General features: G+C 41.2%; 1 protein-coding gene across 3 annotated transcripts in view; it reads left to right on the top strand.

Annotated features, from left to right (window-relative positions):
* The window catches only part of mapkap1 (MAPK associated protein 1), a 114,660-nt gene extending 100,351 nt beyond the window's left edge, over positions 1–14,309 (top strand). For 2 of the 3 annotated variants that reach the window (XM_049604060.1, XM_049604059.1), the window contains exon 12: positions 821–14,309. In XM_049604060.1, the coding sequence (XP_049460017.1) occupies positions 821–943 (123 nt within the window). In that variant the 3' untranslated portion in view covers positions 944–14,309. The remainder of the gene's footprint in view (positions 1–820) is intronic. The other variant, XR_007451702.1, reaches the window with a different exon arrangement.
* Positions 14,310–24,646: the final 10,337 nt, after the last annotated feature.

Here is a 24,646-nt window from a genome sequence, read left to right as displayed (position 1 = left end):
ATACAACCTCGTGACGATAATTCAAGTTGAAGCTTTGAAATGTAATGTCTTGATATTTAGATTAATTGTAATAAGCCATGTCCACTTTAAGGAATCATCACCAAATTTCATGCATCGGTTTATGAGTCATGACCCTAGATGGCGCAAAGCGAATTTCTGTAGTACGAATCTCTGTAGCTGTTAATGAGATATAAACTTTCCACATGTCGCGCACCTTAGTGGCAGAAAATACCAAGACTGCTTTGCGAAGCTTGGACAAAGCATCTGCACATTTGCCTTAAGTTTGGTTACAATTAACCAAGCCATTTTTGATTAATGAATATTCATGTAAAATTTAACTGAAAGACAAATGTATAACTTCAAAGAGGATACAGGCATGCAGCTGTGGGGCAATAATTCTAGTTAAATGGTTATTTAATTTCAGTAAAAAATATTCAGTATTCTTACTTTCAATGCAATCATTAACTGCTTTAAACAGTTTACCCATGAGGATCTATAAAGTATTTCTGATTCTGATTCTGTTAACTGCCACAACAAACGCAGGCACATACACATTTGTTCACTGTGTGTTTCTACCAAAAACAAATTTGCTCTGGTCAGGGGGGACTTGGCTCAAAATATATTTCCAAGGGAGCATATTATTGAAACTGTTTGACCGCCACTGCATTGGTAAGTGTCTGAGATCTGATGATGCCTTTTGACCTTTTTGTCTTTATTTCATTGTATTTATTGTAAAGGTCTGTGAATGTCTGAGATAAAGCTGTAATGTTTTTTAAACATACCATGAATGAAACAGGTTTTTCAACGATGTTATTTTCAGGTGAACTATATCCTGGAGTCTCGGGCCAGCACCTCCCGGGCTGATTACTTTGCCCAGAAGCAACGGAAACTGAGCCGTCGGACCAGCTTCAGTTTTCAGAAGGAGAAGAAGACTGGCCAATAGACAGACCTAAGCTGCTCAGCCACCTGTCTATCTGTATATGCACAGATGGATCTACACACATACTCATAAACAGACAGCATTAGTCTAAACATAAGAGGAGACTGATAGGAAAGTCAAGTCAAAGAAGACGGAAAGGAAACAGCAGGTAGACGTGTGTCTGCTTCAGTTGAACAAGGTGGATGCCTCTGAAACTCCATGGGCAATGAGAGTCCGCGAGCAAAAGCAAACTAAATATTCTTTTTCTACTAAAAGAAAAAGTCTTTGAAGAATTGTGGGACAGAGTTTTGGCTGCCGTCAGTTGATGTTTGTTCATCTCTGAATAGAAGCGCCGTCCTCCAGGATGGATTTGTACAGCTTCAATAAGTTGGTTATGTACACCCAACAAACAAAACAAAGCTACATGCTACATCTTTGCTCCTGGCCTCAGTTTTTACCAGATTTGACATAACAACACGGACATTTTTATTCAGTTTTAATTAATTTTATTTGTCAGTCTATACAATTCTCTGAGAAAATGGCAGTTGAAATGTAGCTTCCACTTATCCCTCTTTTTACTCACCACACACATGCAACTAAGGACAGGCTGTAGTACAGAGCTCGTACAGCAGTTGAGGGGTTCAGTGCCTTGCCCAGGAGCACATCAGCAGTGCCCAGGAGGTTAACTATTACCTCTCCAGCTGCTGGTCCACACTCCATACTTGATCTGTAAGGGGGATCTGAAACGGTGTCCCTCTGGTTCCTAAGCCAAGTCAGCCAATGAACTGAACTACTGCTGCCCTCCCAAAACATTTACATTTTTAATGTACTATACATTTATATTCAGGAAATGAAATGATGATACAGAAATGAAATTACCCAGGCTGGATTTTAAATTCAGACCAATACTCTTCTGGCTTGAATCCGGATAACAAATCAAATCAATATCTACCCCCAGTTATAGGCCAGTTTATTAAGTCCACCTAGCCTAAACTAAATCCCTGTATTACGTTGTGCTGACAGGTGTTTGTTATTTAGTCTACCCTTGTTTATGGAAATGTGATGGACAAAATAAGAGAAACACCTCTCTATATATCAACACCTCACAGTCAACAAAAACTGAACATTCTACCCTTCATGAAGGGATCAGACTGCATTAGTTTTAGCTTGGTGGACCTGCTTAACTGGCAGCCGAGTGCATTAACATTGTTCAGTGTGATTCAGAAGGGTGTGACCATGGCACATTGTTAGGATTTTTAACAAAATGACACTGCATATGAAAGCTTTATTAAGCTTTTTAAAGGGACAGCAGCAGCAACAAGGTATCCCTTCTGTGTGACTCTGAGTTTGGGTTTAAACCATACCACCATTTTGAAGCCACAGAATTCACTTTCAGGCACTGTTGTAGAGCTGAGGTTCATCAAGCAAGTACCATAGCTAAATGCAGTAGATGGAGATACCTGTCAATAAAGCCAATGTACCCACAAATGTCAGTCAGTCTTAAAGCTACACTGTGGTATTTTTTGCCACTTGTAGTGCTGTGCACCTGTGTTCAGATAAAGACACAGGACGCACTAAACACATTCCTTCTGACGGTTCAGGTTGTTCCACTGATGGACAGTTGGTGGCAGTATCGCACCAAGAAATGAAGTAGTGCTTCAGCAGAAGGCAGGTAAAAAAAAAAACAAAAAAACTGCAAGCTAGTTTAACATGTCAGTAAACAATGGTAATACTCAATAAACCAGCTTCATGAATGTTTTTTAAGGGAGTAAATGCTTTGTTACAGTAACACACATTTATACAAAGAACTCCAAGTGTGTTTGCCTGGAACCATACTCGCCATACTGGTGCACCATAGAGAAGTTCATTTGCTGTACACACAGATACAATGCACTTAAGTGAGAAATTAAATGTCAGTGTAACTGGTTACAGAAATAATCTACAGGGTACCCTTTAAAAGGTGATTTTGGAATATTTTCAAGTCCATCTTAATGCATCACTCACATGCCATATGCATGTTAAAAGTGTTACTATAGATGTTGCTTAATGCTTCTCTCCATACTTTCCATGACTTAAGGATGACTACACTACAAGGCCCTGATCACACAAAGTGTTTTAGCAGCTCGAGGCAGGGTTTTGCAATTGTTTTTAATGAGAATGAAGCTTTTTGCTGGCTTGAAAAACTTCAACTCAGGGCGGAAAAACACCTCACATCATCTTTACTTTTTTCCCGTTGTCCAGTCAGATGATTTTAAAGTAAACAGTTGGTAAACAATGGAGGTTGTGGTTGCTGGATACCCAGAGCTATACGACTTTACAAATCACAGTTACCACCTTCTCAACAGAACACAGCAGGGATGGAAGCATGTAAGTGCAGTACTTGGAATGGCCATCATGGAGGCGAAGCTCCTGGACCAACTGGTGGTACTCCCCATGATCCACCCTCTTTTTTAGGGCCTCATGTACCCACACAGTTCTCCGTTTCCTGGTGCCCAACAAACTTTACTGACAGCCTCTCACCCTCAACCAGAGCTACAGCAAGCACTCTGCCTGTCCATTTTAGGAACTAGCTACTAATTACTGTGAAAATAAGTTAGTAGTTTTATAGCCAAAATAAACAGTAGTTTGAATACACCGGAAGTTTAGAGTAAGGAGGTGATGGGGCTGTTGTATGGGGTGCCGTTTGTAAAGTGGCTCACACTGAAAATAACATCAACATTTTGCCACATTTAGCTTCAAACAATGTTTAAAAAAGTGTTTTTTAACGTCACCTTTTACCACATTTACAGCAATATTTGTTAACTTAGAAATATATCAAATAGTTAAATCTAAATACTAAATGTGGCACCTAAATGTTAAATGTTAAATCTAAATAATAAATCTAAATGTGAAATCTAAATCTAAATATTAAATCTAAATGCTAAATCTAAATGTTAAATCTAAATATTAAATCTAAATCTAAATGTTAAATCTAAATGCTAAATATTAAATCTAAATCTAAATGTTAAATCTAAATGTTAAATGTTAAATCTAAATGTTCTGGGTGAAACTAAATATTTAGCTAATATGCAAATTCACACTGCCGGTCACCGGAAGTACCAAAATAAAATCTCAAAACGGTCAGACTGTGTTCATAGTATCATCGGGGGAAATGAACACTTGAACATACATTAGCATGATAATAACTACCTAAAATAACAAAAAACATGTTTGGAGAAATTTTATTTGACGTGTACTTTGAGTTGTTAGTGTCCCTTGGGAGGGAATTGCCTTGTTGTTAACAAATCCATGAAACTCCATGAAAAATATTTTTTTCCAGCAGATGTCTTAGTTACAACATGATTGAGCTAGCAGTTTTGTGTTGCTATGTGTGGTATTTATTCAGTTTTCGGAAAATCACGATGTCTAGAAAGCATCAGTGGCCGCAGCTTACAGGGTCAGCTAACAGCAGAAGCAAAGCTAACATCAGGACGTCATCTGTTGAAAGCCTCCCGCTGTTGGATACGGCATGAAACTACTCCAGTTAGCTCAATCATGTTGTAACTAAGACATCCGCTGGAAAAAAATATTTTTTTCAATGAGTCATTACAGACACCACTAACGGGGCTAACAGCTAACGGTTAGCCCCGCTAATCTATGATAACCATTCAATCATTGTGTTTATAGACTTTACAAACATCAGATTAGTCTAAACGGTGATATAGTGACGTGAAAAATGTGAGATATTACATTTTGGTACTTCCGGTGACCGGCAGTGTGAATTTGCATATTAGCTAAATATAAAGGCTGCATCCCAAGTCTCTTAAAATTACTGCTAACCACCTTATCTAGCCACCTTATCTAACTGTTTAGTCCCTCCCGCTTAGGAAAACGTGCAAGGAGTCAGGAGTTAGGAGTGAGGAGCGAGGATTGCTGATTAAGAGACATGACTGCCTTACTCTGAAGCGTCACGTAAAGCAACGTCCTATTCTGGTGACGGCACCACAGCTGGATCTGCTGCATAACGGAGCCAGCGTTTGGCGTACATCCCAAGTCCCATTATATTCGCTGATCAAAGCCGTAACCCCCATCATGACTTTGGTCACACACTTTTGCATGTATTACTATTGTTACTGAGTCATTTGCCAAAGTTTGTCGCAATTATAGAATGGTCTGTAGCCCTGCCACCGTCACTGTGATGAGCATCATTATCATTATTATTATCATCATCATCATTGTTATCACAATTATTAAATCCACTCACCATCATTCAACAAGTCAGCTGCTGAGTGAATAAGACATATCAGACCAGTCAGTCTGCCTCAATCAATCAGTTTTATATATAAAGCCCAATATCACAAATCACAATTTGCCTTACAGGGCTTTACAGCAAATGACATCCCTTAGGACCCTCACAGCAGATCAGGAAAACTCCTCAAAAAAACCCTTAAATGGGGAAAAAAACGGTAGAAACCTCAGGAAGAGCAACTGAGGAGGGATCCCTCTTCCAGGACGGACAGACGTGCAATAGATGTCGTACAGAACAGATCAACATGATAAATTAACAGTAATCCGTATGACACAATGAGACAGAAAGAGAGATAGAGAGAGAGATGCAGGACAGACGGTAATGACAGTAGCTTACAACAGCATTAATGAAAGTAATAATATTAATTAATATTAATATTAATAATTAATATTACCTACAGGCTATTAAACATTATTCCACTCACATGACATGCAGGACAATTAATGATGGGCAAATGTGTGTGTGTGTGTGCGTGCGTGCGTGCATGCGTGGTGTTATATCAACACGTGTGGTTCTGGACATGAGCAGCTGCACATTTAACAGTCACACATCACCGACAGTCCACTGAACAACGCAACGGGTTGTGAATGAAATAAACTTAATTACAACAGTCTTGCAGGAAATATCATTAACATTACTCTTTGTAGTCACGTAGGCAGGGTTTCACTTACCAGCCAGGCTGGTATAAGGTATGTGGTGAAAGTGCCACACCCTTTCAGCACAGTAGAAACTCTGGGGCCATATTCACAATGCTTCCTAGTACAAAGAGTTGCTCCTGGTGACAAAATTCTACAAAAATTCCATAGCGTTTTCTAAGAATTCCCCCTAAAAGTCAAGACCAGAGTCTGGTAAAGATAAATGTTTATAAGGTAATATAAGGTGAAAAACTGTTAGGAGAGGCTTAAGGATTTCTTAAGCAGAGGAGAAAATGGTGGAAACACAAAGAGGTCAGAGAAATATTTCTCCCTCTTCCTCTCACTGGCTTCCTCCATCCTCTCTTCCCAGGGCACCATTAGCTCCAACGAGAGAACCTGCTTGGATTTCTCTGAGAGCAGGACGATGTCTGGTCTAAGGCTGATTTCCACAATGTTTTCAGGGAATCTAAGTTGCTTTCCCAGGTCCACCCTGAGCTGCCAGTCCTTCGCTGTTCCCAGGAGGCCTGTTTGGGCTTTCGGTTGGGAAGGTTGTTGTTCTCCGGCTCACACGAATGAGATTTCACGCCTTGGTGGTTGCAAGCGCTTGTTCTGGTTGATGGCAGTGTTGATGGACTCAGCAACCGCCTTCAGCACCTGGTCATGGCGCCAGCGATAGCGGCCATCTCCAAGTGCTTTAGGACAGCTGCTGAGGATGTGCTCCAGAGTTCCTCTTCCTTGGTACAAGGGACATGCTGGAGTATTGACCTTGCCCCAACAGAAGAGGTTCGATGGCCTGGGCAGGACATCAGAGACAGACTGAATGAGGAATCTGGTGCAGTAGGGTTCCGCCCTCCACAACTCAGGCCATGAGATCTTCCTATCCATGGCTTCTTCCCATCTGGTCCATGCGCCCGGTTGTCTCAATCCCACTGTCTGGCTTGCATGCTGCTCCTCGACCCCAGCCCTCACTTCGCGTTGGACCAGGTCCCGCCTTTCCTTGCCCTCAAGCTTGTTGTATTGACTTGTTGGAATGGTTCCCAGGCCTGCACTGCCGGTCGCCTCAGTTCCCACGAGCTCTCTGTGACGCAGCCGTGATTCTGCCTGGTCCACAGCCTCCTGTGCCCTCCACTTTCTGCCAGTCCTCACCTTGATGCCAGCTTGAGATACTTTCCGGTCCTTGGATTCCCTGTACTGGAGCGCTCTGGTAACCATGAACTCCTCAGTAAGGCTGTTGATGGGGAGCGTCAGCTTGTTCTTGTTGCCATAGAGGGCGATGCTGCTTAGACTTCAAGGTAAGCCCAGCCAACATTGCAGGTGGCTGCTGACCCTCCTCTCAAGTCCTTCCACAGTGGAGATTGGAAATTCGTATACCAGCAATGGCCACAGTATCCTAGGCAGGGCACCATTCTGGTATAACCACGCCTTGAATTTCCCCGGAAGACCTGACTTGTCAACTGTAGTCAGCCACCTCTCCAGTTGTTCATTGGTTGCCCTGATGGGAGCGGCATCCTTTATCAAAATAAAATACATGTGTTTTGTATTTTCAAATACAGGAAGTACTTTTTTTTCTTTTTTCTTTTTAGCAGCGACCCGCAGCTCTATAGGTCACTCTGTCTGTCAGTCGGTAGGTTGGTTGGTCAGTCCACAAAGCTTTCCATGAATAACTCAAAAAGCAGCTAGAGACCATGAGTAACTATACCAGAAAGAATGCCCACAATTCGTCCATAGGTGGGACTATACTAACTGATTCAGTTCTTTTTGTGAATAAAAAGTCCTTGACCAAAAATGCTCAAAATTTACATGCTGCAATTAGAGACCACAAGTAACTATGCCAAAAAGAACAACCATGATTCATCCATTAATGGCGTGATGATAGCAAATTTGGTCACAGCTATTGCAAATTTGCGCTTGTTTTCTCACAATTTGGTATAGCAAAGTATTCAGGCTTGGGCTATAGGCAGTATTCGAGTTGAGGGGTGATCAAGGGCATCCCCCTTGAAATAAAAACGGTCAAAATAATCCCCCTTCTAAAACTGCCATCCCCCCTTTCCATCCCTTGTGTCATTTTTTGAATGAATGTGGTATTACTGCTATTTCAAGATTTAGTTTTACCTTTGGTTTCACACATATCGAGTAAAATACTGTGGGCGAGGGCACGCATGCAAAGATATTTTTAGCTGTGCCGTGGATGTTATGCCTGTGCCCTATAGAGGGCGCCCGAACAACGTATAGTGTATCCAAATTCACAAATGTTCTTCTCTATGGATTTTCTCCGCAACCGTGCGTCGTAGCAAGAAGCCACTCATATCAAGTGAAACAGCGGAACCGCAGCTTTTCGACAAGACCGACTTGTCGGTAGTCCAATGTTTTCACAGCAAAAAAAATGATAAAATTACACTAAAATGATGTTTAACAAAGCTTTCATACAGCTTTGCACACACATTACTCTTGGATGTATTACTCACGAATGCAGGGTCGCACAGAAATGCCACACGTATCACATGAAAGCACAGGACAGGAGCTTTCCAATGATACCACACACATCATCTAAAAATACAGATCAATTGTCTACAAAATAAAAACCTGACGAATTTCTTTACAATCCATTATACAGATCTTGTTATCAGTCACTTCATATAGTGAGGAATAATATTATTACTATTTTTCTATTATCTTAGATGTAAATATTGCATGTTTCTTTCAAATTTTTTGACTTGTGAATGAGTCAATGGAATTTCTTGCAATAATGAAAAACTACTGGCAATCATGTCCACCTGGCACAAACCACATGTTTTGAACAGCTGTGAAGTGACAGAATGTCCCACCATCATGGTTCTTATATTGCCAGATTTCAGAGAGTCTCCCCTCTTCATATATGGCAGAATATGTCAACTTCCAACTTGCTATGGTGAGATATATGTAAAAATGTAAGAATTTAGTAACACAGATTTTTTTTTTCATTGATATAAAAATTACTATAAAATACAGGCACATAGAAGGACATGGAATGATGGCAAATCTGGTTAGCCCAGATTGTCCTGAAAAAAACAAGACATAGCATGTGTATGTAGCCTTTATAATGACTGTGATATGAGCGTAAAAGTAAAGGCAGTAAAAATACCCCAAAAAGGCCTAGGGCCCAAAGGGTTTAAACAGTGATATTAAAAGGAAGGTGAGAAATTATTTTCAGTCCCAAAACTATTTTTCAGTGTTTCTTTTTTTTAAATCCACACTTGAATGTTGGGCATTTTCAAGAAAATATGTAGTTTTCTTAAAAATCAACTGGAAGAGTAATGTCGTGTGCTTCCTGCTTCCAGCTTTCCTACAGTGCAGACGCTCTGCTGCTTGCGCTCCGCTTTGCTTACATTCTTTTGCTTTCATTCTTGTTTTTCCTTGCTAAAAGCTACAGAAAGTAAATCCTGGATACTTATAGCATTGGGACCTTAATTTGTGAGAGATACAGAGGACTACTGCCATATTTTCACCACTTTTTCACAACTTTAGTACTGTGTGAGCAGGGCTGAGGCACAGTGCAAGCCTGAGTGGAGCCGACTTGTGAAGCAACCTGTAGCAACTTAGCTTGGTTTGCTAAGCTAATGGCTACATCCAGCCCTCCTGATGAAAACCAGCAACTTGTTAAGAAAAACAGGATCATTGCCAACCTCAAGGAAGACATCCGAAGGCTGTCAGCGGAACTCAAGTCCCAGTCTGAGCTGCTGACAAACACCCTGGATGTGGCTCACAAGCAGTCTCTACAGATCGCCTCGTTAAAAGTTGCTCTTCAGGACACAGTAGCCTGGGATCCTACCTCCTCTCCTCCGCAGCCCAGCAGTTCAATGCCCCGTCATAAGCCGCAATGGTCGGAGGTGGTGTTACGGAGCAAAAAAAGGACCTCGCTCGGCATCGGTCTCTCATCCCATCTCAGCCTTTCCAACAGATTTGAGCCTCTGTCATCGCGGGTCGAAGCACCGGACTCCGATGAGCACAAGGATGATGCAGCCCGTCCCACGTCTCCCCAGTCCGGGAGTCATCCTCTGCTGGCAGCTCCCCTCCCGGCAGCTCCCCTCCCAGCTAATAGCTGGCAGCCTCCCTGCGCGGACAGCTCTGTGTCCCCCCTTGCACACACCACGGAAACAGAGCGGCAACAGAGGAAACAGAGTCCCTTAATTCATAAAGGTGAGACTATGAAACTGAGCAAAAACAAAGTTAACGGGTCACAAGCCAGTGCCAGGCCAAGAGCCAGAGAGCATTCTGCCAAAAACAAAGCTAAGAGGATAGACACTATTCTGATTGGGGATTTTATAACGAGGCAGGTGGAAATGGCCAGGACTGAAAATCTAACTGTGAATAACACATCAGTCAGAGATGGCAGCTATGCTACCAGACATTATGTCTACACTGCCACATATTAAGAAGATTGTTATTCATGCTGGCTCATCTGATATCCTCATGAATAAATCTGGGTCTGAGACCCTAAAGAAAGACTTTTTGTTTTTATTGGAAACACTTAAAAAACTTCACTCAGGAGTGTCTTTCATCTCTGGACCTATCCCAACACTCGGCAGAGGTTGCGAGTCCTTCAGCAGACTCCTTGGCTTAAGCACCTGGCTGTCATCAGCCTGCCTCGAGCAACAGGTTGGATTTATTGACAATTTTACTATTTTTTGGAACATAAAAAGCTGCTTCATGTCAGACGGGATTCACCCAAACAACCTTGGCTCCAGACATCTTGGCTGCAACATACGTCACACCATTGAGTCATCCTATCAGAACATATATGCACTGATAAGCAGGAAGGTCAGCACACAGGGAGCAGACAGACAGTTACTGCTCCAAGAACAACAACCGCCTCCCATGATGATGACGTCACGGTCTGTGGCTCTGTCCTCCACATTACAAGAAACCTGCAGAGATTGTCTCTGTCCCAGCAAGAATGTCAAGAAAAGAAGAGATAGGACAGTCACCATGCCGCTTTCCCCCTTATGCCGGCAATTTCACTCAGCCGACAGCATGGCGAAAATAAAAAGAACTGCAGAAAATCAAGGACAGTCAACCCATCAAATCTGATATGTATCTCATGTCAAACACAGTCTGTCTCTAAACTTATGCCACATAACGTTTCACAGCTAGCACTTCTAAATATCAGGTCTCTGGCTGGCAAATCCTTCTTAATCAATGATTTTATTAACAAGCACAAACTTGATTTTATGTTTTTAACTGAAACTTGGCTAGGTCAGGAAAATAGTGCAGCAGTTTTAATTGAGACAGCCCCTCCAAATTTTAGTTTCTTTAGTGAAGCAAGAATACATAAGAGAGGAGGCGGAGTTGCCACTCTGTTCAAGGACAGCTTCCAGTGTAAGCAAATGTTTGTGTCAATTTGACTCCTTTGAATATGTTGCCACTCAGTTAAAATCCCCCTGTTGAGCAATTTTAGTGACCATCTACAGACCCCCCAAATATGATACAAGGTTTTTTGATGAGTTTGCCAAATTGCTGTCTATTGTGTGCATGGATTTTGACTGTGTTGTTTTAGTGGGAGATTTTAACATTCATGTTGATAATCTTACAGATGGGTGTGCTAAGGAACTGTTAAATATTCTGGATAACTTTGGGCTTTCTCAGCATGTCACAGAACCAACACATAACAAAGGACACATATTAGATCTAATTATCTCCAAAGGTCTTAATATGTCTGAGGTTGTGGTGAACGATGTCGCTTTATCTGACCATTACTGTGTTTCATTCAAAATGACCACCCTTGCTAATCCTATGAAAAGTGAAGCAGAGGTGATCAGAAAGCGTTACATAAATGATAACACCTGTACATTATTCACCCAGGGTTTTACACCATCACAAACCCTGCCCTCAGCTCTAGTTGATGACCTTGTAAGCAGTTTTAGTTCCAATGTTATGACTGTTATTGATTCTATCGCCCCAATTAAGACCAAAGTTATGTCAGGTAGGAAAAAGGCACCCTGGAGAAACGCCATACTGGTTAAAGAATACAAAAGAGTATGTAGACAAGCTGAACGCAGGTGGCGAAAAAACAAACTCCAGGTATGTTACGACATTTATAAAGAGAGTCTTCACAACTATAACCAGGAACTGAAGAATGCAAGGCAATCATATTTTTCAGAGATTATCAATAGAAACAGTAATAATGCCTGCACACTTTTTTCTGTAGTGGATCACTCCCTCCTGAACTACTGTCTAACAAGTCATGTAATGACTTTGCAGCCTTATTCACAAACAAAATATTACAGATAAGACAGGCAGTGTGCAGCTCCAGCTCAGGAATGATAACACTTGTGCCTTCCTGTCCTCCGGTTAATCCAGGACATTTTAGCCTCCCAGATTACACAACTCAAACAGAAACGGTTTCAAAATTAAAGCCCACAACATGCTGCCTTGATATTCTGCCTTCAAACTTTTTTAAAACCATTTTTAACTGCATAGCTCCAGATGTACTGCAGATAATAAATACTTCTCTTAAAGCAGGCCAGTTTCCCCAGGCCTTGAAAACTGCAGTAATAAAACCTCTCCTAAAAAAATCAAATCTGGACGCCACAACAATTAGTAACTATAGGCCAATATCAAATCTGCCATTTTTGGGAAAAATCATTGAAAGTGTTGTCTTTCAGCAAATCCACACTTTGATGATGCAAAACAATCTTTTTAACACATTTCAGTCTGGATTTCGGCCACACCACAGCACTGAGACTGTACTTATCAAAGTCTTAAATGATATTCATCAGAATAATGATGCATGCAAATCCTCTGTCCTGGTATTACTAGATCTCAGTGCTGCATTTGATACAGTTGATCATAATATACTACGTAGCAGATTGGAAAAGTGGGTGGAACTCACCGGCACTGTGCTACAATGGTTCAAATCTTACTTACAAGATAGGGATTTTTTGTGTCAAATGGTAACCGTGAATCTGAGCGAACTACAATCACATGTGGGGTTCCTCAATGGTCCATTCTTGGACCACTTCTATTCAACATCTACATGCTACCCCTAGCCCAGATTATGGAACATCACAACATCGCCTATCATACGTATGCCGACGACACACAACTCTATATCTCAGTGTCATCACACGACTATAGTCCCTTACTCTCATTGAGTAACTGTATTCATCAAATCAATGACTGGATGTGCCAGAATTTTCTCCAGCTAAATCCAGAAAAGACAGAGGTATTAATTTTTGGCCCTAGAAATGAAAGGGCAAAGATCAGCGCCCACCTTGGCTCTATGTCATTGACAGCTACAAATCAAGCCAGAAATCTTGGTGTTATTATTGACTCAGACCTGAACTTCAACAGCCATTTAAAGTTCATTACTAAATCTGCCTATTACCACCTGAAAAATATAGCTAGAATTAAGGGGTTTCTGTCTAAACAAGACATGGAAAAACTTATTCATGCATTCATTTTTAGTAGGTTGGATTATTGCAATGGCTTATTTACAGGCCTTAACAAAAAATCAATCAAACAGCTGCAGCTGATTCAGAACGCTGCCGCCAGAGTCCTTACAAACACCAGGAAACTGGACCATATTACACCAGTCATTAAATCGCTACACTGGCTTCCTGTGAGTCAAAGAATAGATTTTAAAATCTTACTGCTGGTCTACAAAGCCCTAAATGGTCTCGGACCAAAATACATGCTTGATCTACTGGTTCCCTACGTAGCATCCAGACCCCTTAGGTCATCTGGAACAGGTTTGTTGTGTGTTCCAAGAACAAGAACCAAGCAAGGTGAGGCAGCATTCAGTTATTATGCTCCTCACCAGTGGAACAAACTTCCTGTAGATCTGAGGTCTGCTCAAACTGTCAGCTCCTTTAAATCAGGGCTAAAAACACTATTGTTTACTGAAGCGTACTCTTAGATTAAATACTTACCTGCTGTATTCTACTGCCCATACTTTTTAACTACACACTGCTGATTTATGCCTTTTATTATTCTACTTCTTTTCTTATCCTGACTGTTCAATGTATTGAGCCTGTTTTTATTTTATGTTACTGTCCCTTTTTAATCGACTGTTGTCGACTGTTGTTTTAATTTGTGTCTTGTTGCTTTTAATGTCTCTGTAAAGCACTTTGAGTTACCTTGTGTTGAATTGTGCTATACAAATAAACTTGCCTTGCCTTGCATAAGATTTCTGCTCAGTCATTCTAACAAAACCATAATGAGCTTGTTTTCTTCACATAACACATGAGGATAACTATGGGCAAGCAAGGGTAAGAAATGTTAAGAACAAAAAGCATGATTATGAAAATCTCTGGAAACCTTTATGAGATAGGGGAGAGTGGGGTAGGCAGCCATAGAATTGGTCCTATGTATTTTGTATTATTTGTATTTTTAATATATTTTTATATTTTAAGTTTCAATTTGCACTCCATGCCCAGAAGTTGGAAATTTTAACCTACAATATTTGTATTTGTATCAATAAAGATCAACATTTTTCCCAGTTTCTTTTTCATTTTTTTTCATGAAAGGGTTGTTTAATTTATATGATTTAATTAATCACAATTAAAAATTAACTCTTAGATACCAGTTTTGATCATATACCACTAACTGCTTTTTTGAAAAATACACTATAATTAAATATTCTAAAAGCAAAATTGACTTTGATTATTATTATTATCATTCGTTGACTCAAGTAGAAGAAGAAATTATTTTGCACTTGTCTTGTGCATTTCACCCTAACTATGTAAGAGCAGTGGTGCTATGGCAGACCCTCTGCGCTGTCATCAGCACAAATTATGTCCCCATGTGATAAAATCCACCATCCCCCCTGATTTTTTTTTACAACTTGAGTACTGGCTATAGGATATACACAGTTAGCAGTTATACAGTTAATAAGACAGTTAGCATAAGCATCGCTAGCTTGATATTATAACTATCAACACCATGTATTTATACAATAGACTATGTAGCCAGAGCCCTGTGATAGTCTGGCGACCTGTCCAGGGTGTACCCTGCCTCTCGCCCGATGTCAGCTGGGATAGGCTCCAGCCCCCCCGCGACCCTCAAGAGGATGAAGCGGTTAGAAGATGAATGAATGAATGAACTATGTAGCCAGACCCAGACATAAATCATACATCAAGTCAGTTGACGAAAATGACGAAAATATTTAGCTTGACAGACAATCGGTTGAACTTGGAAGACGTGAGCAGCAAGGTAGTATGCTGGTAGTGTGGGTCCATCCACGTGAGCAGCATGCCTGGCAAGTCTAGTCTAGCTGTGCTGTGAACTGTACACCAACGGTCTAGCTAAACAACAGCAAGATACTAAAGCTACTGTAGCTAGTTAACTTGTTTGCTGTCTAACTTGGAGCTTTTGGAGCCCTGTGTTCAACTTTTTTCAAATGAAAAAGAGAAAAAAAAGCTAGGGACATGTAGGCTACCCTAAAATATTATTTATTGATTCAGATTTATATTCAGACAACTTTATTGATCCCATGTGAGGCAATTCAGTTGTAGCATACTCATCCCAAGCATCAACCACAACAACATACAATTTCCTATGTTATGCACAGTACAGTAAAACCGACCACTAGGTCATTGAAGGGCACATTGAATGGCCCAAGTTTAAAAAAACATATAGATAAAAATATTAAAAAATATTGTTACATCCAATATTATAAGAATGTGTAGCCTATTATTTTTGTTTTTGAATCGTGGAGGAAGTATTTTGAGTATTTTAAATACAAAATTACTCCACTCAAAAGTATTTTGTTACAAATAACATTTGCTTTTTATCGGCCTTATCAAATATAAATTACAAAATACTCAAATGTAATTGAAATACGTTTTTTAAATACAAGTAATCGAAATACTGCCCATCCCTGGCTATAATGCTAGAAAAAAAATGTTCACAATACTAAGATATTTGGAAAACTGGAAAAACACAACAGTGCATTAGTGATGACTTTGCACAACCTTCTATCAGCAGAGTGATCATCCTAACAATAGCCCCTTTTCCATCGCAGGAATGATTCTCATTTACCCTTTACTCATTTTGAAAAACCTCAGCATGTTTCCACCAAAATTACCCGGGTAAAAACTTTCCCTCACCCCCAAACTTTCCGTGAAAAAAGTACCTAGTAGGGGGGTAGGACTTTTCAGATTACCTGGAATTCTTAAGGGGCGGGGCTGTGTGCTGAAGAACGCTGATTGGTGGAACACACACTTCCAGCGTTCCGCACTTCCTGGCACGGGCAGCCACTGCAAACTTTATTTCATTTCTACAAGCTTCACTTCATTTGTGTTTTGATTAAGGTTGGGTACTGAAATTCGGTACTAAATTAGTCCCGGGTCTAAATTATCAAAGACCGTAATATTGATAAGCGCAAAAGGTATTGGTCCTTTTGTGCTGGTGCTGAATTCCTGCCCTGTGAGGCAAATTGTGATTTATGATATTGGGCTTTATAAATAAAATTGATTGACTGATTGATTGACACACACACCGACGCGACACGGTAACCGGTGAACAGCCAAGCGGCCGCAGTGGAAACAAAGTGAAGCTAACTCGACAATTACTGGAGTTGACAGCAGCTACACTCATTACTGTACTGTAAGTGGCGGCGGGAGCAGCAGCAGCAGCAACATTACCCTCTGTCTCTTGGTCATCAGTCGGTAAAATCTCAGCCTCAGCAAGTTCTTTTGCTTTAGTTTTTTGTTTTTTTGCAGGAGGCTCCGCAATACCTGGCCAGCATCACCACGATACTTTTTCTTATTTCTTCTTCTACGGGGGTTCAGAGCATGGAGGTACATTAACAATAGGTTCATTCATGATGACCCAGGCCTGCGCAGATTCGATCACCGGTGATCGGCGCACAATGCATGCTGGTTAGTTTTGTGTCCGACTTCATCCCGACTTGCTCTGACGTATTACAAAAGTGGACGGTTATAAAACTGTGAGAGCAAGGTGGCCGCAGTTTTTAGAGCCAGGCGCTGCAGTTGCTCTCCACAGACTGCACTGCCTGGCTCTCACCTGATCTAACAGCTGATTGGTTTAGATATCGATTCAACAAGATGACGTTTTAGATACAGAGTCTACCGTATATTAACACTGGACTTTTTAATTACTTAAGTATTTAGCAACACAGAGACTTGTGGTCAGTGGGATGTGAGGATTCTTAAACTAACATCCGTACAGATGTGAAGCCTTGACTATATCTGACTGATTTTTAATGAAAGCTGTTGTCTTGTATTTGTTTTTCCTCTGAAAATATGAACCTTATAGTCAAGCATAGTTTATTTAGCCTATGTAGTTGAGGGGACAGGTCAAACTGCTATGATGCTGATTTACAGGAGAATTCGTATCAAATGGAGGATAAACCATGAACATAAACTACAGATCACCTGTAAAACATTTTAATAAATTAATCTATCATAATTAAAACAACTGGAGACTGAGAACAAACTGATATATGGGGCTGATCACTTTTTTTAATGAACTGACATCATTCCAGACAGGATGTTAAGTGTGTCTGTGACTTCCTGTACAGACTGCTGGAAACTGTCAGGAAACTGTCCAACTTCACCGCAGCTTTTTGTCACCGCCCCCCGCTGCGGCCGCCTGCTCTCGTCTACTTTCCAGGCGAGGCGCAGTTCATCTCGAACGAGCCTATTAACAAAGTAGCGGAGTGAGACAGTGGTACATCCTGTCAGCCGAGGGGTTTCCTATCTGTGCAGCCGAGCACCACAGCACCTCCACGGATCATTAAATCCAGACGGTCCCGGTGTTTCCTCCGCAGACTCCACTTCACTCAGCTGCCTGACAAACCCGCTGCTTCTTCCCACTTTAACCTGAATAACAAACCAGGGCTCGGTGCTGTGGTTGGATCCAAACGGAGAGCCGAGGGTAGCTGGGAAGCTAGCGGAGGCTAACTGGCTGTGCCTCCCTCCTGTCATGCTGCAGCTAACGCTCCGCTAGTCTGCGCCTCGCCAACGAGCTTAACAACAGCTATCCACCTCGGCGCGCTATGTTAACGTCATGACTGACGCACTTACATGACCAAAGATTGTCCTTGACACCAGCCAATACCAGCATTGTTCTCCAGTAACAAAAAATGCATTTTTCGCTGGTAAAAAAACCAGAGTGGCGAGTGGTCTTAAAAATTTACCAGCCAGAGACAAAATTTACCCGTAATTGGCAAGTGGCGAGTGTTAGTTTTGGACCCTGCCTGTCTCCTATCATCCTAAATTTGTTTCAAGTGACTAGTGACATCAAAATAATAGTTAGCATGTTAGCCGTTAGCCTAGATACAGCCGGGGTGCATAGTAGCGTCAGTCCTGTTAAAATGTAAGTGAACGGGCATACTTCAAGTGCAAAATTAATCCACTATACAAGCGTTTTTTTCCACAAAGACCGCCTCATATTGTTAGGATAAATGTCAGAGAACATATAGAAAACAACATATAAACGTGTTGTCTTACCTTACCGGTGTGGTGCCATGTTTGTTTACCATATAGCTCTGCTTTCCAAAGCGCGGCTGAAATATCGTGAGAACAAGCAGTGATCTCATACCGTGCCTGAAATCTCATGAGCTCTAGATAAAGCCCAGCTGGATACTACTCCAGGTGGAGGTGTCTGGTCTTCGGTCACATCCAGACCTTGAAAATAAGGCTGCAACCGGTCCCATTCCTTGCAACAGAGGCATTCCTCTTCTGTGGGCACTGGGGCACAGCATTCACAGGTACACCACCAATCTCCAGAGCTACGCAGCCTTGCAGCAGCCGTTCCTCCTCTCTCGTCCTCTACCTGTTGCGCCTCTCTCTCTTTCTCCTCCTCCCTTCTTCAATTTCACGAAGCTCTTTGTCAGTCTATTCTGGCTCAAATAAATAAGGGCAGCCATCAAACTCTGCAAAATCAAATTCCTCCTCCACAAAGTCTAAGTCTGGCAAAAAGTCAGCCATTACTATATAAATCTTCCATAAAATAAATGAATGAACTTTTCAGGCTACTGTCCGGTTCTGCCTTCCAGCTGATGCTGCTTGTTCTCGCGAGATTTCGGCAGCGCTTTGGAAAGCAGGGCTATATGGTAAACAAACATGGCACCACACCGGTAAGGTAAGACAACACTTTTATATGTCGTTTTCTATATGTTCTCTGACATTTATCCTAATGATATGAGGCGGTCTTTGTGGAAAAAAAGCTTGTTTAGTGGACTAACTTTGCACTTGAAGTATGCCCGTTCACTTACGTTTTAACAGGTCTGAGGCTACTATGCGCCCCAGCTGTATCTAGGCTAACGGCTAACATGCTAACTATTATTTTTATGTCACTAGTCACTTGAAACAAATTTAGGACAATAGGAGACAGGTTGAAATAATCCGAAATTTCCCATTAAACAGCCCCAACTCTCTACACCAGCACTATGTTACCAGTAAACAAGCTGGCAGAGCCAAATACAGGGCACACGCCGAATCATCTGCGTCATCACGCTAATTTGAATTAATTTTCCGGAACTTTGAGGTGCAGTGGAAACACAAGCCACACAGATTACCAGGAATTCTTTTACCCAGGTAAATAAATTCCTGGTAATAAAAGTTCCTGGAAATGTTGGTGGAAAAGGGGCTAATGACAACACTTTCAGTCTCATATTGTGATGCAGGTGTCCACACCTTGCAGGCTCACAAAAGGGCGTGTCACTGACAACCAGTCACATCTGTTAGAAAAATACATCATACCTAGTAATAGGGTCAACCACACACCCTTACTAAGATGAAAGTTTCTGTCCCTTCCTCGCTCAGAGTTGCTCTTAGAACTTTCCTAAATTCCTCTAATTTTTTTTTATGCAAAGAAAGGAGCTTTCTCAGAGGATTCTCAGAATATTTAGCCCCGTATCCACTGAGCAGTACAGTACGATACAGTGTGGTATACCTTTTTTCCATTTCCACTGGGAAGAGTTGTAGATGGCACCAATGGAACCATTTCACACTGTTCCCATTTTTGGTACCCCTTCTATTGGGGTACCTATCACCAGATCTGGTACTGAAGGGTGGAGCTATGTGTGAGTTGTGGTTGGTTTTTAGGCTTGTACAACCTCTGTTCATACAGTGGAGAGTTTTATTAGCAGACTGTGACAATAAAATGATGTTTGCTGCCTCTTGCAGCAGCTGGAGTCGGAGAAAACAAACTTAATTCACTGGGTTGACTGCCGGCGACTTTTAAGCTGGAACGTTAACTTGAAATGTTACTCAATGCATAAGCGGATGGTGTGAGTCAATCAACACACTGTGAGAACTTTTACCATTCCAGTTAGTTTTTATATGACATACACTTTTAATAATGAGTGGATCTTCAAATGTTTATCTACATTTATTTTGACCAGATCATGTGAACTGCATATATTCTAATCTTCACAAGGAGAAAAAAATAGCCTCGCAGAGCGCCGTTCCCATGGGCAACACCAAACCCCCGAGCTTGCCTGAGAAGGACTACATGCACAAACCTGCTTCTTTTGAATATCACTTGGAGAAAGACTCTCACTGCAGCAGTTTTACTTTGTTCTGGAGATATTGGCGTGTAACCCCATTTTATGCACCCCGTAAAGAATGGCGTTCTTCGCACAGTTACTATGGCGTAAAAAGCGGCGTCTACTGTGCCTCTCTACAATGCCATAAAAAACGGGCACATTTTACGGCACTTTGTCACGTTAAAAGTGTCGTTTTAAGGCTCCCAGCAAAAGCGCCGGAAAAAGCGAAGCTTTAGACAAGTAAGACGCCGTTTAAAGCAGCAACTTAAGACAGGTAGCGTTGAAATAGTGGCGATATATGGCACTTTCGGCTTTCCATAGTATGGAAAGCGAGGTCTCCTTCTCTGTGCAGCACCCATGGCACACACCCGGCCTGTTAAATAGCCTGTAACCATAACAACTGTGTGACACAAACTCAGTGCTTTAGTAATTAAATAATGTAATGCACGTGACTTTTTTTTTTTTTTTTTACAATCGTTTGCAGGAACCATTACTCCAGATGTGATGGACCCGGTTCCAAAAAAGAACCGGATCCAGATCCCAACCCTAGTTTGATGTCATCACATCAAGTCTGTGGGGATGCTGGGCAGAGAAAAAATAGCTTTCACTGGGCTGACTGCCACTGACTTTTAAGGTGAAACATTTACTTGTAATGTCACTCAATGCATGACAACGTGAATCAATCAACACGCTTTAAATATTTCATATGACAACTTTGACCATTACTTCAGTTTTTATATGACATACACTTTTAGTAATGAGTAGATCTTCAAGCGTTTATATATATTAATTCAGCTGGGTTATGTTGACTACATATATTTAATTTCGAAGCTGTGCATTTTAGCAAAGGTCTTCAAAAGACTTGTTAGCAATCAATTAAAGGATTTCCCTGAGGAGACTAGCACCTTATCAAGATACCAATCTGGCTTTAGGAAAAAACACAGCACTGTTTCTGCTGCCCTTAAGGTTTTAAATTACATCACTGAAGCACTGGATTTAAAGAAAGTGTGTCTAGCGTTATTTATAGACTTATCCAAGGCGTTTGACACTGTTGATCATATTATCCTGATTGAGATATTGCACAAAGTGGGCTTATCCGAGCATGCAGTTTCTTGGTTCAGAAATTATTTATCGGGTAGATCACAGTGTGTCGAGATGGCAGGGTCCTCATCAACATTTTTGAGGGTTTTGAAGGGGGTACCACTAGGGTCGGTGTTAGGGCCCATTTTGTTTTCAATCTATTTAAATGATCTGTGCAATAATTTGTCAGATGCCTTCTATCATTTTTATGCAGACGACACAATAATTTATTGTTTTGCATCGTCTGTTGTGCAAGCTTTCACTCTTTTACAGTCAGCCTGTCACACTCTGACCTAGAGTGAGGGTAGTGTGTCGAAAGGCAGATTGAAAAAGATGTAGTTTAACCTCAAAATGTAAAAAATAGTTGCAAGACAAAGTCCATATGATGCAAAAAAAATGAAGTGTTTTATTGTCCTTTAGAGACATTTCAGGTTAATGTGAGTAAATAATGAAGCAAAAATACAGCAGGAAAAATATTTACAATACACTGGCCGGAAACACCATTACCTCTGAACAAGCCCACACAGCCCTTCTCTGACTGCCTAGGCAGTGTAGATCCCCTCCATTTAAAGACTAAGCCCCTCCCACTGGACCATACCATCTTTAAGTGGGATCAATTAAGTAATCAGCTCAACCACACAGATTATTTTCCATATCGGAAACCATTACAAAGTCTATTTATATTAATTTACCACACATTAAAGGAGTCATCAAAGCATTCACATCATACCCAAGCTAGGAATTAATTTACAACCCCATTTAACACTCCCACCAGTTGGTATGGAGCAGTAAGATGGACTGAGCATGGTCCCTACTTTTACTCAGGCACTATAAAAAACAGCCTGAAACTATGCTCAGGTCCTTTGCCACTGCCCAGCACCAGGAAGCACTGTGGTAAGAAAAGAGAAACAATTACTACAAACAAACTTACGATCTTCAATCTTTAAATAAATAATAAAGAACTCAAAACCATAACAGCGTGTGTGTGTGTGTGTGTGTGTGTGTGTGTGTGTGTAAAACTTTATGGAGAAAAATAGCACAGGAAACTTACTGTGATGATAAATGTAGCTCAGTGTAGCTACAAACTATCAGTAGCATGCTACCTGGCTAACATGTGGCATGTGAAATGAGTGATGGTGTGGTGTGCTGATGTGGTGTGTTACCAGTGGCAGGGGAAACTGCCACACAGCCTTTGATGTTGTTCAGGCCCGTCTGCAAAGGCTGAAGCTGGTTTTGAACACTGATAAGATGAAGGTCATGCTGTTTTCCAGGGCTACTGTGCTGTCAAAAAACCTCCCCGTTTTAACTTGCCAAGGTACAGCCACTGAGCTGGTCTCGTCCTATAAGTACCTGGGTTTCCATGTTGATGAACGTCTAACTTTTAAGTACCATATTTCAAGCTTAGTTTCTAAACTTAGGGTAAAATTGGGCTTTTACTTCAGGAATAGATCTTGCTTCTCTCTTGGAGCCAGGAAACGGCTTGTGTCAGCAACCTTTCTTCCACTGCTTGATTATGGTGATTATGGTGTACTGTACATGCATGCACGGTTTGTCACTGGATGCAAAAATCTGACCCATCTTTGCACTTTGTACAAAAAAGCTGAATGGTCATCCCTGTCTGTCAGAAGATTCACTCATTGGTTGACTTTTATTTATAAGGCTCTACTTGGTATGGTCCCATCCTATCTTGGAATTCACCTTGTTAGGAATCATGGACATTATAGCCTACGGTCCACTGGCTTCTTTACTCTGACTGTCCCTCGTGTTTTCACAGAACTGGGTTAAAAGTCATTATGTTTTGCTGCTCCCTCTGCATGGAACTCTCTGCAAGATGAATTAAAATTGTCAGACCTGATCCCTCTGGAGAGCTTTGTTAAAATTTTTAAAACTAAGGAACTCAAAAGCATTTGGCTTTGTCACTGTTTTTAAATCAGATGTTACACTTCTTTTAATCTATCCCTGATAATTTTATTTTCATTTATTGTACGATTTATTTGTATTAGTGTTTGTACTATAAAATTCTGCTGCCTCTTGGCCAGGTCGCTTTTGAAAAAGAGATTCTATATCTCAATAAGCTTTACCTGGTTAAATAAAGGTTAATAAAATATTCTAATCCTCACTCAGAGAAAAAAAAGCGTCACGCAGCATCAGGCTACGTCAACACTAAACCCTCAAGCTTGCCTGAGAAGGACTAAATGCACAGACCTGCTGTTTTTAAATATCCCATGGAGGGAGACTCTCACTGCAGCCTGCTTTATTTTGTTCGAATAATGCTGGCATGCAACCCCGTTCTGTGGACGATAACTGAGGTGTAGACTTCCATTTGTGTCACTGGTAATGAGGAAATACAGTGAGTGCTGGACAGAGCAGTGAGTGCCAACAACCCTGCCCACATTTAAAGGAGACCTATTACGCTTATTTTCAGAGTCATATTGATATAAATATGTAATATTAGGGTCTAGTGGAATAGATTTATGTGCTTTAATGTTCAAAACACAATTATTAGGGGGCCAAGCCCGAGGGGCCGAGGGAACGCATATGCAAGCAGACGCGTTTCCTAGGAAAGTGGTGCTAGGAACCCTATTGTTTTTGTAAAGATTTTTAGGGGGCCAAGCCCAAGGGGCCGAGGAAACGCATATGCAAGCAGATGCGTTTCCTAGGACCAGCGGTGCTAGGAACCCTATTGTTTTTGTAAAGATTTTTATTTTTATTCTTCCGTAGGTAAAAGTGGTGCTGCAGGCTAAACCATGCAAGGGAGGGCGGTGCAATTTGGAGGGGTGGTCCAGAACCCTGCACGTACCACAGACACAAAAAACTATGTATATCTGCCTGCAGGGGACGCTATAACCTAGGCCAATGCATTTTTGCCTATAGCTCCCACACCGTATGTCGCACATTCAAAAATCTTGTATCCCCACCTTCCCTGAATAGAGCTGAATCACTCTGCCGTAGGCCACGCCCACTTGCGCTGGAAGTTTTTTTTCGCAAAATCACGAAAACTGGAAAACCTGCTTTTTCAAACTTCTCCTTGGGATTTTGTCCAATCTACGTGAAACTTGACATATACACTCTTCTACTGGACCTGATCATAAGTTATCAAAAGAATTTTATTCGGTCAAAAAATGTGCAAATTATTAACAAACAAACTTCTACAGCTAGCTATAAAAATGCAAATTGTTGGATATCTCGGTCAAACTAAATGCTATTAACACCAAATTTGAGATCGTTGG

Source organism: Epinephelus fuscoguttatus, linkage group LG18, assembly GCF_011397635.1.
Source record: "Epinephelus fuscoguttatus linkage group LG18, E.fuscoguttatus.final_Chr_v1".
NCBI classification, from domain to species: Eukaryota; Metazoa; Chordata; class Actinopteri; order Perciformes; family Serranidae; genus Epinephelus; species Epinephelus fuscoguttatus.
This window is presented reverse-complemented; position numbering and strand designations above follow the sequence as displayed.